At 41.0% G+C, this 17,654-nt stretch overlaps 1 protein-coding gene across 1 annotated transcript in view; it reads left to right on the forward strand.

Annotated features, from left to right (window-relative positions):
* igf1rb (insulin-like growth factor 1b receptor) overlaps positions 1-17,654 on the forward strand; it is a 62,846-nt gene that overhangs the window by 38,000 nt on the left and 7,192 nt on the right. Inside the window, exons 3-19 of the mRNA XM_060884719.1 lie at positions 4,198-4,501; positions 6,531-6,667; positions 6,761-6,905; positions 7,301-7,509; positions 7,601-7,727; positions 8,307-8,545; positions 8,663-8,827; positions 9,512-9,716; positions 12,949-13,223; positions 13,396-13,529; positions 14,315-14,480; positions 14,681-14,771; positions 15,157-15,227; positions 16,059-16,288; positions 16,403-16,510; positions 16,990-17,149; positions 17,453-17,582. Coding sequence (XP_060740702.1) covers positions 4,198-4,501; positions 6,531-6,667; positions 6,761-6,905; positions 7,301-7,509; positions 7,601-7,727; positions 8,307-8,545; positions 8,663-8,827; positions 9,512-9,716; positions 12,949-13,223; positions 13,396-13,529; positions 14,315-14,480; positions 14,681-14,771; positions 15,157-15,227; positions 16,059-16,288; positions 16,403-16,510; positions 16,990-17,149; positions 17,453-17,582 — 2,896 coding nt within the window. The remainder of the gene's footprint in view (positions 1-4,197; positions 4,502-6,530; positions 6,668-6,760; positions 6,906-7,300; positions 7,510-7,600; positions 7,728-8,306; positions 8,546-8,662; positions 8,828-9,511; positions 9,717-12,948; positions 13,224-13,395; positions 13,530-14,314; positions 14,481-14,680; positions 14,772-15,156; positions 15,228-16,058; positions 16,289-16,402; positions 16,511-16,989; positions 17,150-17,452; positions 17,583-17,654) is intronic.

A 17,654-nucleotide genomic window follows, 5' to 3' on the forward strand; every position in this document is an offset into this window, starting at 1 on the left:
CAGGTCTGTGGTGCAGTCAGTGTTCCAGTTCATCCCAAAGGTGTTGAGGTCAGGGCTCTGTTCAGGACACTTGAGTTCTTCCACTCCATCCTTAACAAACCATGTCTTCTTTATACACAGGGATATAGTCATGCTGGAACAGGTTTGGGCCTCTTAGTTTCAGCGAAGCGTTACAAAAACATCCTATACGAGTGTTTGCTACGAGCGTGTGCTTCCAGCTTTGCAGCAGCAGATTGGAGAAGACAGTCAGGTGTCCACATACTTTTGGCCATGTAGTGTAGATTTGTGTTATTGAACAACAATGAGGCTGTTTTACACCCTGTGATTAAACCTGCACTGTGGACATTTTCTTAATATTACCAGTAAACAGAAATTGTCCTTCACCCTCTGATTTAATAAAAATGCCTAGTGTCTGTTACATAACAATTGTTTTAAGATGTTTCCTCCGTTAACTCTGATACCCCGATGAAATGTGTAGTCATTTTCCACTCAAGTTGTACCTGAGGCACATCTACCAACATTACACGGATGTTTTTCTATTAGCAGCTGCTTCAGGGAAATAAAAGGCCTGTTGAGAATGACAAATCATCTCCTGTGGAAACTTTCCATTTTGCTCCCTCCTGTTTTTTTAACCCGTATATCTGGCCTGCTGGAGCACGCCTCAAGGTTATCTACATTTTAACAGCCTCTAGCCCTTGCTCACACTTCTTTCTTTACTCGCTCGCTCTTGCTCGCTTTCCACTGTAGTCAGCTCACGATGATTATCCAGAGACGTGAGAAATGTCAGGTAGAGCTGGGTGAGGTGACAACAATATCATGTCACGATTCTCGAAGGCAGTTCAGGCACCTATCAGCACTGCGTCATGGGTAGTTTATATGGAATTTCCTAGGAATCAAATGTTGTTGCATTTTTGTCTCTTTAACGCTGGGGAAATCTGGCATTTAAATTCATACCAAATGAAAATTTCTTTTGTTGTTTTTTTGGTTCTAACATTAAAAAAATTGTATGTGCATCAGCTGCTTCCAGTAAATAAAACTGTTAATTATATAACTATCCACCACAGAGTATTATGAGAAATTGTGATTATCATAATTGATCACAATGTCTGTTATCTTATGTTTCCCTGCCCTGGTGCAGAGTTATCTCCTCGTGTTGCTCCACATTTTTTTCCCTACGCCGTCATTGACTTTGATATTCAAATTAACGTTTTGCATAAGCGGATGTTCTCAGTTTACACATTTACACACACACGCAACGAACTCTATACACCATTAACACATCGTTACTGCAGGCTTGCATCTAATCAATAGGAAACTTCTGGAGGACGGCCGATGGCTTCGGTGTCAAGAATTCACACGTAACGGCTTCTCCGTTATAGCAGAACTCTGCTAACAGCGTCAGGCACTTTGTTTGGGTTCTAATCCTTCTGGGTCACCCGAGTTCACATGAACTGAGAGGGAGTGTGTTGTGAGGGCAATTGTCGAACGATCTCATTTGTCATGGTGGAGTCCCCACCCCATCCCACCCCAGCCCCCTCTACTGAAGTTTCAGTACTGGTGTCACCTGAACTGATATCTGAGCTCCCAGCCTGTCACTAATGCCTCTGGCCACTGTGGAAATCGTGAGAACGATCATCATCAAGCGCAAGAAGCAGGAGCTCATTTAAATAAATGTAGGCTGTTTCTGTGCCAAAGCTGGTGTTTTTTTTACTGGTGTTCTGACCTGATTCAGATCTCTCTCTCTCTCTCTCTCTCTCTCTCTCTCGTCTTTCTCTCTCTCTCTTTCTCTCTCTCGTCTTTCTCGCTCTCTCTTTCTTTCTCTCTCTCTCTCTCTCTCTCTCTCTCTCTCTCTCGTCTTTTACAATGCGCTCTTATTTAGAATGATAGCACAGGGATCTGGTTGGTAGTTGTAGCTGAGTGGAATCTGTGGCCTGGATTTGTGTGTGAGACTGAACCCCAGACCCTAACCAGGAGAAACCCTTTACATTCAGCATGTGGACGATCAGCCACTGATGTGGTTTTATGCAACTTTTTTTAATGCAACAACAGAACACAGTATTTTCTCACTGTAATTCAGCCCCCATTCATCTGTAATCGCGTCCCTGTGGCTGATCATGTGGACACCTGAGAGGCTGATCTTTAGTGAGACATCAGGAGGGCACGGAAGTGGCTGAAGGCTTCTGGTCTGAAAATAGTCACAAAGCTCACATGCCACAATTAAAACATCTGTATTTAAACACTGATATACACGGCTATGACTTATCACTCCAAAATACACCCACAGATTCTTCAACCTGCAAATGGAACACGTATGGAAATTATTCATGTCAAATAAAAATGTAAATAGTTAACATCAATTATTTATATTTATCAGCGTTGCCACCAATCCTGTCCAGGCTTTATGTCCCGAGTCCTAGTGTAACCTGCCTTGTGTCCTGAGTCTCCTAGGAAAGGCTTCAGGTTCTTCTTGACCCAGTAGGATAAGTGTAGATGAATGGAGTTGCAGATTAAATGTGATCATTTTTTTTTTTTTTTTTTTTTTTTTTTTTTGGCAAAAGTGGGAAAACCCTTGCATGTTTTGTGACAGAGTAAAAGATGAAGTGGTTCTAGATAACACTACAAATAAATGTGATGCTCCAGCAACATCTTTAACACCTGGAACCATGTCAGTGTCTTAACTAATTCATGAGAGACAGCTCTTCACCCCCAAGAGCCTGGTGGTTACTGTAAATACACTGTATAATATGCAAACCCCTGTTATTACTTTAATCTCTTAAGGCTTTTTAATTCTGCGTAGGCAAAATGACTACATGCCTTATGCACATTTTTAGAAAATAATCACACCTTGACTGTCCAAGAGTAAATATAATTTTTATAACTCATTTTATAGCTCATAAATATCAACCCACCGGTTTCCTATTACAGTTTGTTTGAATTTAAAAAAATCTCTTCTATAACCCGTACAAAGGTCTGTTTTGTCAGCCTTTGATTCGAAAGACCTGAGATCATGAAAACAGACAGGCTGATGGCAGAAAGTTTTAAAGATTAAACAGGACAACTTGGACTTCTGCGCATGAAATCGCTGAACGTTACAGTTTAACATGGAAACCTGACAGACGGATGTTTTGGCTCTGACATGCCATCTAGTGGACACTGTTTTTAATCCTCCAGATGTACATAGGTTCCGAACGTGAGCGTATAAACACCACTGCAGCTGTGCGTGCACACGTACAGGTCTGAAAGTGAAGTATATTCGCACGTTTTTAGACACGTAGGTCTACACGTTGTTCCACTTCGAGGTTGGCAGATATGCAAACTTGCAATTCTATTTTTTTCTGTGATGGTTAAGTAGTGTTTGTGTGTAGCATTGCTTTATAGTGTCGGTTGTTTATCTTGAACACTGTGCACATCAAATTAAACTGAAATTAGATCTGAATTAGATGTTAATTTGCACCAGTTTTAGTTGGACAGATCAGTAGGGACAGACTAGTCTCCGTTTAGAGAAAACGATGCATCAATAACTGCAGACTAAATGTAAATCGAACGTTTGTGGCCAACTACATTTTAAATGCTGCTGTAATTTCCAAATGTTTTTCTTTCCATCGTAGTTCTGTAATAATCAGCGGAAACAAAATAAAGTTACCAAAACAGAGCTCACGGTTTTGCTTTAGTCATTGTTCGTTAGTTCCGTGAGTTGCTGGCAAAACTCTTGTGTTATGTAATCGTTGCTTCTTTTGAAACAATTTGATTAAAGCTTGAACGGTAAACGGTTTTGGTTAGAATCTCTAACGTTCGAAACTTCAGTGCCTTTTCCTGCTGCAGTTTTATCTTTTTTATTTCGGGCAAAATGAAAGCTGCTTAAAGTCTGTTAAACCTTTGAAAAGCAAGAGCACCACCTTTCCTTTGGTTCTAAAGAGAACATCTGGCTTTCCTGTTCACTCGCAGTGCCATTGGCGCCTCTGGCAAAACCAAAACAGTCCTCTCAAATTACTGAGGTGGATTTGTTGTGGCTTCAGCTGCACTTTGATAGCTAAATCTATAAGTCTCTTCAAATCTTCACCTTTTTTTTATGCTGCACTCAACTCAGGGAACACAGCAGGAATTGGTGTTGTAATCATTGTTAAAGTGAAGTGGATGTTAACGTCTCTCTCTCTCTCACTCTCTCACTCTCTTTCTTTCTCTCTCTCTCTTATTTAGTGTGCCCAGAGCGATGTGGGCAGCGGGCATGTATGGATTCGGGGGAGTGCTGCCACGCTCAGTGCCTGGGAAGCTGCACATCTCCAGACAGTGCCACGGCCTGCGCCGCCTGCCAGCACTACTCCCACGAAGGCCGCTGCGAGGAGCATTGTCCTCCAGGCACGTACATATTCGAGGGGTGGCGCTGCATCACCTTAGAGATGTGCTCCGTGGCCCACCTGCCGTACCTGGAGCGCTTTGTCATCCACGGCGGCGAGTGCATGATGGAATGTCCACCCGGCTTTAATCGTGAAAGTAGTCAGAGGTACGTGGAACACAACACAGCATCTATGTTGATTTGGTACTGGCAGCAAAATACAATGCCTGATCATAGTCTTTGGTCTTTAAACCACTTGTATTGAAACAAGACGCGAGTCCACAGCCATCTCCAGTTATTTTCATCTCTAGACGCAATCGCCACACGATCAGCAGTTCAGTTGGCTTGTCTCCAATCCTGTTAAAGTGCAGCTTTGTAAGGAATAGACCAGACCTGTAGTGTGAGTAAACAGTGACACTAAACCAAGAGGTGTTTTCGAAGGCTCACATTATATAGTTACACTTTTACCATGACAGGTTGGGCTGTTAAAATCTAGAACCGTGATATCTGTAAATTTGAAACTAATTTGACGATGAAATCTGGATAGATTAGAATGACTTTATAAGGTTTTTAGTGGACAAATCTACATTCACTATTCAAGAAACATAACTCATTATGTGCTCACTTTATAGCATGGATACAATGACAGCCCTGTCACTTCAGTTTTAGCATTGAAGTTTATTTTTAGATGTGAAAAAGGGACTTGTTTAGAATCATCTGAGAGCTCCAAATTTAGCTTAAAAATAGACTAGGAATCTTATCTCAACAGTGATTCAGGACCAATCTCAGAGCAAGGAAATTACTAACACTTATATCTTGGAGAGGAGGCGGGGCTATACATGTTACTAGGTGTGACACATGCTTTTAAAGACTGTGATTGGTTTTCCAATTAAAAAAAAACAAAACTGAGCACTTTTAAAATCTGCTCTATTATGAGTCTTCACTTGGTCTCTGTGTTGAGATATTTAAGGCTACATCGTGTAGGGATTACGCTTGTGACCTATTAAAGATGCGCTAACATCTGTATGTTACAAATGCAGTAAAAAAAAACTCTCTTAAAAAAAAAGTGTCTTAAAAGTCCTCGTCACTATTCCTGACACTTTTTGAGAAATGTCAGGTAGAGCTGGGTGAGGTGACAACAATATCATGTCACAATTCTCAAAGGCAGTTCAGGCACCTATCAGCACTGCATCATGTATCGTCATGGGTAGTTTACATGGAATTTCCTAGGAATCAAATATTGTTGTCTATTTAACGCTGGGAAAATCTGACATTTTAACCCTTGTATGTTGTTCGTATTTTTGTTACTCAGCCAGTGTTCGTGGGTCTGGTGGACCCGCTGCATTTTTGGGTTTTTAATTCAACACAATCCAAAATTTTATGTTAAAATACTCTAAGGATGTTTACTTCATCCTAATTACAAGCAATCTAAACAGCATATATGGTTAATATTTGCCCTTTACCTTTATTACATCACATTTTTTAATTAAAGTGCTACTCGTTTTTTGTTGTTTTTTTAATAAAATGTAATAAAAAAAGAAAATCAAATTTAATCAAGTTATGAGTGGAAAAAAATCAACAAATTTACAAGGATGCAAAGTTTTTCAAAACTAATGATGTTTATGAATATGGGCCCCACAGACCCGAACAACATACAAGGGTTAATTTCATACCTAAAAAATGTTTTTTTGTATAACACAAAAAAAAATGACTTATGAGCCCTTTTAAGGATTAAGATGCTTTCTGAATAACTTTTATCTTGACTAGGATCTTCTCTTTTTATTGTAAGGGATAAGACCCACATTTCTAAGAACATTTCTTTCTTTGCACTAAGAATTTTCATGAATACAAGCCTCAGTGACATCTACGGTTCTCCGCCTGTTTTCTTTAAATTTGGTCATTTGCTCTCCCCAATAACACGACAGCAACCAAACAAGGAAGGTGAGATCTTAACATACGCTTCCTCCAAGACAGGTGAAAACGAAAGGTAATTATTATTTACAGTCTAATATATCTCATCCCTCAACACGCGTTTCACCTGTCAGCGGTTTAATGTCTGGCTGATGGATGACTCCGTGCCTGTTTTTGCTTCCTAGAACAACATTGCATAATTGTATTAAATCAAAAGACTCAGATCTGAAATCTATGAAACTGTTAAACGACGACTCTAATTTCGATCCTGTTTATCGCCCCACAGTATGTTCTGCAGTGCTTGTGACGGCCTGTGCGACAAGGTGTGTGATGGGAAAGATATCGACTCTGTGGACGCTGCACAATCCCTAAAGGACTGCACTGTGATCAACGGCAGCCTGCGCATCAACATCCGGCGTGGCAGTAAGTAGCTGTGTGTGCACTGCTCACTAAACAACGCAGGGAACAGTTTGTCAGATTCTGTGGAGCTATAACAGTTCTTTCTCTTTTTCGCAGACAACATAGCTTCTGAGTTGGAGAACTTCCTAGGTCTCATCAAGACGGTGACTGGATGCGTGAAGATTTCTCATTCTCCCACTCTGAGCTCGCTGTCTTTCCTTAAGAGTTTGAATCACATTAATGGGAAGGAGCTCTGTGATAAGTAAGTGTTTTGATGCACCAAAGTACAATCGTTGGGCATGTGGTAGCCTAGTGGTTAAGGTGTTGGGCTACCAATCGGAAGGTTGTGAAGAAAGTTGTTACAGCTCTACAGTAGATGACACTTCAGCATAAACACAGATATTTTTTTTTTCTTGATTCGATTTAAAACAAAAAGAGTTCCATATTGAATTTGATGCAAATTTGTAGTCAGCCAAGCAAGGCTGCTGTAATGTATGTAATGCCAAGCAAGGCTGCTGGAAGTTCTAGATGTTTCTCTTAGATGCCAGGATCAGAAGGTTTTGTGTCTCTGTGTTTTCTTTTCTTGCTTACTGGCATGAAGGACACTTTCATTCTGGCCTTATCCAACTTCTGACCTGCTGTAATATATTTCTGCAGCATGTATGCCTTCTTGGCGTTTGATAACCAGCACCTCCAGTTTCTCTGGGACTGGTCACAGCACAACTTGACCATTCACACGGGGAAGCTCTTTTTCGGCCGGAACCCCAACCTGTGCATGTCCGAGATTCGCAAGATGTGGCTGAAAACGGGCTTCAAGGAGAAGTTTGTGGAGGACGAGTTCCGCACCAACGGCGGGCGTGCGAACTGTAAGTCTTTTAATCTAGTGTCGGTTGATTGCTTAGAACATGATGGTGGATTAGTTGGATTTGCAAACGTTCAATTTTATGTTTTTTTCAGGTGAACATAAAATTCTGAAGTTCATAAGCAATAGCACTGGGAGTAACAAAATAACTTTGACATGGGAACGCTATCAACCTCAGGGTTACAGAGGCCTCATCAGTTTTGAAGTGTACTACAAAGAAGCGTGAGTCCTTTTGCCTCATCACCCCCCCCTTTTTTTAAACACATATGGAGAATCCTTGCACGTTTGTTTTCTACAGTTAACACCATGTAGCCAAAAGTACGTAGACACCCATACATATGTATGCATATCACACCTAAAACTAACAGCCATTTTCATGGTTTCACATAATCTAAACCTTTATTTTGTGCTATTATTTAGCCAAGAAAAACGTATGATTATTGGCACTGTTATCAGAGGATGTGTGCTTAACCTTTACGGAAGGAAAAGTGTCAACATTTCGTAACAGTCAGTCACAGGAAAATATTTGCAGACTTTGCAGTTTCTCTGTAACATGAGATACTGCAATTTATTTATCATATTAAGTTTGATGGCGTTTTTATACCTCTGCCACCGATTGGAGCTGTTATGTTTTCAGATTGTCTGTCTCCCCATCCGATATTCTTATTAGCACAACATCTCAACTGGTTGATTTTATAATGAATTTTTACTGCATACCAAATTGTGTTGTAATCCTTACATAGCTTTATCATCTGCCTTTACACTCCTATGACGTTCTGTGTTGGTTTCCTTCTGTACCAGGCCTTTTCAGAACATCTCAGGGTTTGACGATCAGGGTTGTGGGTCCAACAGCTGGATGATGGTGGATGTGGACTTGCCTCAGGACCAAAACAGAAACCCTGATGTCCATCTTACAGGCCTTAAACCCATGACACAGTATGCTATCTTTTTGAAGACTGTAACTTTGGTAGTGGAGGACATAGACACGCATGTCCTGGGGGCCAAGAGCGAGTTGGTCTATATTCTGACTAAGCCTAAAGGTAAAGAAGGGATGCTAACTCTACCTTATAACAAAATATGTAAATGAATGAAACTGAATAAATGAAACTCTGAAAATGTGCAAAGTTTTAAAAAAAAATTTTCTGTTGTTCTTTTAGTACCTACAATGCCAATTAATATCCGCGCCTACTCCAATTCCTCCACAAGCCTGGTGGTTCAGTGGTCTCCTCCTGTCTCTCCCAACGGGAATCACATCTACTATCTGCTACGCTGGCAACAGCTGGAAGAAGATCGTGAACTCTATCAGCACAACTACTGCTCTGGTCTGGTGTAAAACTATATACATGTTTATAGTTTACATATAGTACTTTTGAGGAATTTATTTTCTTTTATAGATTTTATACAAGCTGCTTGATAAACAGATTTCTGTTATTGTATAATAACCTTTAATAATAATTACACTTATGGGCTTCCTCGATTAAACATTGCCAACTGAGCTTAACCCAAGTTAGCTGATTGGCTAGCTACAAGTTTTTATTGGGTAGTTTGTATTAAATCACATGCTCCCTAGTCATGTTTTCTTTTTTTATGTGTATTTGGTGTTATCATAGCGTGGCATATTTCATTATTAATGTGTTTGTACTCATTATTGTGTTAGTATTTAGCATCTAGTTATGTTAGTACTTAGTCACAGTGAGGACTGAATAGTCTCATAAGACAGCATTTGTATTTGCAAGAGATTGTGCTTCACTTGTATCAGTCAATTACGTTTGTCAAGCATCTCAGGTTACTTATCTGCTCCAACGATTTATAATACGATTTTTCAATTTTAATTTGAAAAGATATGATAGAAACCAATTCTAAATCATATTAATATGGAGCGAAATGATCATGATTATCATTCCAACCATCATTTTGTAGCCCTAGTATCTATAAGGAATCGTCTGTGTTGTTCTGTGTAATTGGCTCTCATGTCTGAATGGTTTCCTCCTCTTGTCTTTTCACAGAGCTGAAGATTCCCATCAGATTCTCCACAGGGCTGGCAGACATAACTGGGAACATGAAGCCTACCAATTCTGACTCGTCAGGGGAGAACAAAACTGTTTGCTGCAGTTGCTCTAAAGCTAGTTCTGATAATATAAGGAACGGGGATGACATCATCTACAGTAAAGCCTTTGAAGACTTCCTCCACAACAACATCTTCACCCCCAGGTAGGTTTTGGACATGTACATTGCATATTTTTCTTATCAGGCCTTTGTTTTGTCCTTCAACATGGTCACAGTGGAGCAAAAGTTATGGCGAGAGCCTTCCTGTTTGTACGTACCCAACCGAATCGACCTTGGGATGTCTGGGATTTATGCATCATTTGCTTGACTTTCCTTGGCATTAAACTAGCTTTGAACCCAGTGATCTTTGCGGTAATAAACCTGCAGTACAGGCTTTCTCTTTCTTACTGCAAGCTTATTAGTAATTACAAGATTATATGGCAACATATGTCATGGTTTATTTTTCAGTTTTGGATAAGATGATGTTGCAAAATATTATTAGCAGTATTGTGTTTAACAAGCAAATTGGGGTGTTTTAGTATTCAAGCAGCAGAAACCCTAATATTGCATAGTCTTTCCTTGCACTGCATGCTTTTACAGGCTTGTACCATACCTTAGCTTAGTTGTTAGTTGTTGGTAGGTTTACCATTTCAGTTTCTTTTCAGCAGGTGAAATGCTGCCGAGTTGGTTTGAGGTTTGGTGATTGACTTGACCGGTCTCGGTCTTTCCATGTTTTCCCTGATGAAGCCCTCTGTTCTTGGCAGTGTGTTTTTGGTCATTGTCTTGCTGCATGATAAAGTTCTTCACAATTAGATTGATGGATTTCTTTGAAAATTAGCAGAACGGATATTTTGTAGACTCCGTGGAATTTGTTCTGCATCGTCAATAAAGATTAGTGATCTGTTTCAGAATCAGCCACGCAAACCCAATTCATGACACATCCTCCACCATGCTTGGCTTCTGAGTTCGTATGTTTTGGATCATGAGCAAATTGTTTTTGTCGTCACATCTCCTTCCTTCACTTTGGTAGAGGTTAACAAGTCTTGGTTAAGCAGATCTTTTATAGATCATCTCTATTTCTTTGTTAAGTCCAATTTGGTTTTCTGATTCGTCCTGCTGATGAGTGGTTTGCATCGTTTCTGTATCTCTGGACTGTGGTGCCTTCTCACCTTCTTTTGTTGAGGTTCTGGGTTTTCTTCAGCTCTCACAATGTTAGTCATCGAATGTTGTTGTTTTCCTTGGCTGAGCTGTTCAGTGTCTGGTTATTAGTACACCGCAGTTTTGTTTTTCTTCCAGGACATTCCAGATTGTCTACATTGGCCACGCCCAATTACTTCACCTCCAAAATTGCTTTTCTCCAATCACAGCTCTCTTGTTCATGTTTGTTTATCTTTAACACCAACTACAGTCTTTACATGCACAACCCAGGCATCAATCCAAGAAGTAGACATTCAGTTGTTTAAACAATCAGTCTAACAGGACACATCTGTCAGTCATATGAACACTTGAAAATGGGTGGGTTCAAATGTTTGAGGCTTCTAGACGTCCTCTATCAGGAAATGAATGCTGAAATTCTGTTCCACCGTCCCATATTTATATTTTATGGTTAAGCCTTCTTGTGCACTAGGCAACTATGAATAATTTTCCATCTACAAAAAGTAGTCTCAGATACCCGGATTATTCCTTTATCCACCTCGATGTAGATAATGCTACATACATTCACAGCTTGAATGTGCTAATGTATGAGGACTAGTACATGGAGTGCTCTAGGCTGTAATGAAGGAGCACATCTGCATCACATTACCTGCCAGCTGTGTATAGGCTGGTGGACACAAACACACTCTCACACACTTATGAATCACTGTGCATTCTCTAGTCTAGAGCTTTGCTAGATATGGTAAAGAATACGTTTATATCTGGAAGTGATGGAACACTATTGCTTATTTTAAAAGCAAAGTAGGAACATAATGACTTGAGGACACAGGACCACCTCTGATTCTCTGAGTGTATCTGTCTTGTGTCTGGCTGTTTTTCTCAGTGCTGTGCGATTGCAAAATATACAAAATATGTCTGCAATTCTGGTCGGACTCAGCACATTGTATCTCTCTCTGTTTTTTCTAATTGAAAACCGAGATTGAAGGAAGTGCCTCAAGTTTGGAATTCCTGAGAAGAAGAGGAAATCATATCCCTTCAGTTGCAGTTTCCCCCCCAAAAAGCTCAGCCTGTACCCACTGCCAGGAAATGCACAGTAATGCCATCTGGAATAGCGATAAAATAAAGGGAATATCCCCTCCAGCTGGAGAGCGGGTCTGATCAACGACTGCCGTTCCGCAGGCATGGGGGCCAGCTGGGGACCTGAAGCTGGAGAGAAAGAAAGATGCAGAGGCTGAGTGGAGGAAGTAGAGGAAAAACAGATGATGGGGAAGAGACTGCCTGAGGTTGATCAGGGGACAAGAAAATGAATGACGGGGAGAGAAAAAAATGAATGAACGTGCATGTTTTGGTTTTGGCAGAGCGAAAAGTGGAAATGGAGGAAAGGAGAGTTGTTGATCTGAGTTAGTTGAATCTGACAGATCGTGGTGCTACAATAGCCTGGGATGTGAATGTCCAGCAAGCGTGAGAAACCCTCGGTGTTCATATGCATTGCAGTGACCAAGCGCTCCAGTGTGAGGGAGTTTAAAGGAATGGAAACCAGCTGTGGCGGTTTGTGTTTGTGTGTGTGTATATGGAGGATGTTTGGAGGGGTGGATGGGGAGGTAGCATTCTTGCCAGATCATCTAAGGACAGGGCCTGTGCTTGCTTTGGCAAAGAAGTGAGTGACTCGCTCCCTTGGAGCGATTTAGAACAACGACTGACAAAACACTCCTTTGGCCATCACATACACACACTCACACAAACAAACGTGTTTTAATTAATATGCCCATTTTGATCACTTGAGGTAAAATCCCTTTTTGCCTTGATAGGGCATGTCAGAATGGCTGCAAGGAAAGGTGGCAAATAGGGCAAAAAATAAAATCGACAGTGCGTAGCACCTCTTGGACAAAAAATAGATAGATGTTTAGTTTAGTTTTGGTCGGCAGTGCTGTTTTTTTTTGTGCATTGAATAACCCTCAAAGATACGAAAATGAGTGGCAGCAGATGTAGGGCTGTAATGTGTTTACATCTAAAGTAAATTACACATTACAAAGAGCTTTCAGGTTGCCATAGGATGAATGCTAATGGGGTTTACATTGATGGGGAATCGTCGGCAGACACAAAAATGGATGTGAATTGCCAGAGTAGTATGATGTACATTTTGCTGTACATTATTTTTAAAAAAATGATAGAGATGTCTAGTTTTGACCCCCACTCCACCTCTGCCTCTCTTCATAACACTAATTTGAATGATTCCTTTCAGACCCAGCCTCCGTCAGCGTAGGGACGTGTCAGGAGTGGCAAACTCCAGCTTCCTACACTCTCTGCTTGGTTCCAGTGGGAGCCTAAGCGAGGGCAACTCCTCAGTCCCAGAACCAAATATGCAAGAGTTTCATGAAAGAAAGTTGGAAGAAACAAGCACTGAAATTCAAGGCCTGCAGCCTTTCACTGTGTACCGCATCGACCTGCATGCCTGCAATGAGGAGATCCAGCAGTGCAGTGCTCCTGCCTTCGCCTTCCCCCGCACTGAACCAGCAGGTGAGATGACCATAAACACTCTTTCTAATTAATGTTTGCCTCTGTGTGTTCTGCTAGGAGAAGTGGATTAGACATGCACATCCTGCTCAAAGGTTGCATTGCCATTACATTACATTCAGGGTCGAGAAAGGAACCCGATGTTTCTGAGTATGTTTTGTTCTGCCTCTCCTAGACAAAGCTGATGACATTCCTGGCCCAGTGACATGGCAGGATTCGGATGACTCTGTGATTGTGAAGTGGCCTGAACCAGCACAACCCAATGGCCTCATCCTGCTCTACGAGATCCAGATCCATCTGGGAGGCGAGGTGCTCCATCCCTCCATTACTACATAGGCTGTTACATCCTCATTTACTGGCTCATGTGTACTTATTATTTCTGACAAATGTCAAGGTTGTGACATTGTTTTACAGAAAACTTGGTTCTGCAAAAGGCTGTCCATGAACAACTAGAGCAGGCAAAAATAGAGAATAGGATAGAAGCCTTTATTTTGTCACATATGCGTTACAGCACAGTGAAATTCTTTATTCGCATATCCCGACTTTGGAGGTCGGGGCTCAGAGCACAGGGTCAGTTATGATACAGCGCCCCTTGAGCATGGAGGGTTAAGGGCCTTTCTCGGGGGCCCACAGTGACAGCTTGGCAGTGCTGGGGCTTAAACCCCTATCCTCTGATCAACAACCCAGAGCCCTAATAGCTTGGGCCACAACTAGCCAAAATACTATTTACCTAGAGAGAGAAAGATGTGTCTTATTATTATAGATATTATCGGTGCACAGGATAAGCGATCTCTGAATAAATCACAGAGATGTGTTTGTCTTGTCAGTGATGTGCGCACATTGGACTATATTTTAATATAGTCTGTTTTGACCTTTACAGTAAGCATTTGTTTCAGGTCTTAACACTTTGCAAGTTGCCATTGAGCAGGTCACATGGCAGTAACATACACACAGTCTGTACTGGTTGTCTTATACCTTGTGTGTGTGTGTGCGGTGCGTGTGTGTGTATGCATACACGGATGTACTTTAAAATGATACAATAAATACTGATCTTGTGATTTGTTTTGGATGTTTGTGATCATGTTGTGTCTCAGCTGGAGAAGCACGAGTGTGTGTCGCGTCAACACTACAAGGAGCATCGAGGTGTACGGCTCACTAACCTCGGACCCGGGAAGTACTCGGTCCGTGTGAGGGCCACCTCATTGGCAAGAAATGGCTCATGGACACAGCCCATATCCTTGTACATCCCACAGGCTGAACGTAAGTAATTGTTATGGCCATTTTCACAACAGGACTGCCTTCCGTGCTTTGTAAACAGCACTGTTTTCTCCAGTTGAATTACACATAATTGCAGAGTTGGTGTAATTGTAGTGTTGTGTATGAACTCCTGTAGCACCCAGTTAAAATGTTATAACCCAAATAGAATTACATTGTCTCCCCTTTTGCTTTTGAAAATACAGGCTATGAGAATTTCCTCTACTTAATGATCATCCCCCTTTTGTTCATCCTGCTGGTCCTTGGAGTGGCCATGTATGTCATCAATAAGAGAAGGTATGCCTCCTCATTTATGAGCTTTCATAAGACTTTGATTTTTATTTTATTTTTTTTTTTGCAAATAGCATCAACACTTTTGAAACTAAGCTTGAAGACTGGTTGTACTTTTCTTTCCACTCATGTTTAATAGCGCAGCACTAATGAAGCTCTGATTTTTTTTTTTTTTTTTTTTTTTTTTTTTTTTACACATTTAGTGCAAGCTTCAGGGTTTGTCTGAAACACTCCAGTCTGCTTTTTCCCTTTTATGTGAGGGTAGACTGCGGTGAAGTTTCATTAGACGAACTCATCAGGGGGAAAAACAGAGCAATTGTTTAAAAAAAAACTCTTAAATGTATTTAATGTGGCTTTTGGCGGATAAAAGGTTTTCTTTCGGAATTTATAGGAACAGCGACAGGCTTGGAAATGGAGTTCTGTATGCATCAGTCAACCCAGAGTACCTCAGTGCGACTGAAGGTGAGTGAAATCATGAGCAATATTGTCTGATGGAGAAAATAGAAGTAGACTTATAAATGGTATTATACACCATATGACCAAAAGTATGTGGAAACCTGGCCCGTCTGCACCCCAGGCTTCCATGACTAACTGATGCACAACCTCATTTATGCACTTGTGGCTAAATGGGCAAATCCCCACAACCACTCTTCAAAACCTAGTGGAAAGCCTTCTCTGAAGAGTGGAGGTTAATTTAACAACAAAGAGACTAAATCTGGAATTTGATGCTCAAAAAGAATGTAGTGCAAACTTTTGGCAGTCGTGTGTGTGTGTGTGTGTGTGTGAGAGAGAGAGAAGAGTGGATGAAACGTGAGTATCAGTACGTAATAATCATTTTCTCTGACTTGTTTTTTTGGTCTGGTACATTATGCAACGTTATGCAATGTAACTCAGGAGAGGGTTGAACGTATTGCTGTATTTTCAGATGTTACCAATATTTGATGTGAGTCCTAGGTCTTAAAGGAATACTTTGTCTATAGTTTTCTTCTTAGTCCAAATATAGTCAGTCAGACTGCCATGGCATATTATGTCTGAGGAATTCTGCCACAGATTTGCTAACATAACTAACAAATCCATAAAAATGTCTAATATCATGTCCTATAAAGGCATGCTGAACAGCTGAACCTGCTTTGTGGTGGTGTGTGTGATGATTTAGACATGTGATTATAGTCTTTTCTTATTTGTTAGTAGCAAGAGACATGCAGAACGTTAGTCATGTCTTGGTTGTTCAAGTACATTTTATCTGATGTGTTTCTTTAAGTCTTGAGTAAATGTTCTGCTTTCCTTTACCAGTGTATGTCCCTGATGAATGGGAGGTAGCACGGGAAAAGATCACCATGATAAGAGAGTTAGGCCAAGGCTCCTTCGGCATGGTGTACGAGGGCATCGCCAAGGGTGTTGTCAAGGACGAGCCTGAAACCCGCGTGGCCATCAAAACTGTTAACGAGTCCGCCAGCATGCACGAGCGCATCGAATTCCTTAACGAGGCGTCCGTCATGAAAGAGTTCAACTGTCACCATGTGGTATGTGGGATGACGTAAAATATTTGAGCTTTCTTGACTCTTCCGTATCGTTTTATATTGTGTTGCCAGTTTTGGGGAGTGTAAAGATTTTTTTGTATTTGGTGATCTGTGCAGGTTCGTCTCCTTGGTGTGGTCTCACAGGGACAGCCCACTCTAGTCATTATGGAACTGATGACTCAGGGTGATCTGAAGAGTTATCTACGCACACTACGATCCAGCAAGGTAAATTTTCTGCAGATCTAGTTCAGATTCCCAGTGTTCAGATTTCTCTTTCCTGCTACTGCCACTTGGTAACTGTGGCGGTCATACTGATGAGCACAGTCTGCTATCTGCAATGTTATTTTATTCTCATAATGCATCTGGTGCAGCACGTCACAAAATGTTCTAGAGGAAGAAAATACACGCATTACGTGTAAAAGAAATAAACAAACAACAATCTCTTTGTGATTATTTTCTTTATTTAAACATTGTAATTGTTGTCTGTGTTTATTCTGTTTGGCGATACTATAAGTGCGAGATTTAATTGTAGGGTCTTTTTAGCTTCAACCATACAGATGAACTCACAGCTCCTAGTCCTGTGTAACAGATGACCGTGGCTGTACCAAATGGCGTGACAAAACGTGTGCTTTTTGCCAGTGATATATATTTTCAATGCTTGAGGATGTCTTCTTTTCTTATTTTCCTCATCCCCTCATCGTCAGAACACATCCAGTCTTCCTTTGCCACCGCTGAAGAAAATGATTCAGATGGCAGGAGAGATCGCAGACGGCATGGCATACCTCAATGCCAACAAGTTTGTCCACCGAGACTTGGCAGCCAGGAACTGCATGGTGGCTGAAGACTTCACTGTCAAAATTGGAGGTAGTCTCAGAATTTGTTTTCCTGGCCTACAATGGTCTAGTGGAATGGAAAAAGAGCTTTAAATATATAATGTATACACTCTGGCTAGGCAGCAGCATCTGCTTCATAAGTGTTTTTATAAATATTCAGTGAGTTCATATGAATTTGGTTGTCTGGCCGAGCATCGCTCAGATTCTTTTTGCTATTAATCTAGTAATCTTTGTACAAATGTAAGCCTATAAGCTCAGTGTTTTGTTTGGCTGCCCAACAGGCTTTGCTATATAGAAATTGTGGAATCTCACCTCATTTGTCCTGGCTTTGTAGATTTTGGCATGACACGGGACATTTACGAGACAGATTACTACAGAAAGGGTGGGAAGGGACTGCTGCCTGTGCGCTGGATGTCTCCAGAATCCCTCAAAGACGGCGTCTTCACCACCATGTCTGACGTGTGGTAGGTTTCCTTTCCATACATTTACTTTTCAGCAATAGGTCTAGTGTATGAGTTTTGCCACTGCGGCAGACA

Source organism: Tachysurus vachellii, chromosome 1 (genome assembly GCF_030014155.1).
Source record: "Tachysurus vachellii isolate PV-2020 chromosome 1, HZAU_Pvac_v1, whole genome shotgun sequence".
Taxonomy (NCBI): domain Eukaryota; kingdom Metazoa; phylum Chordata; class Actinopteri; order Siluriformes; family Bagridae; genus Tachysurus; species Tachysurus vachellii.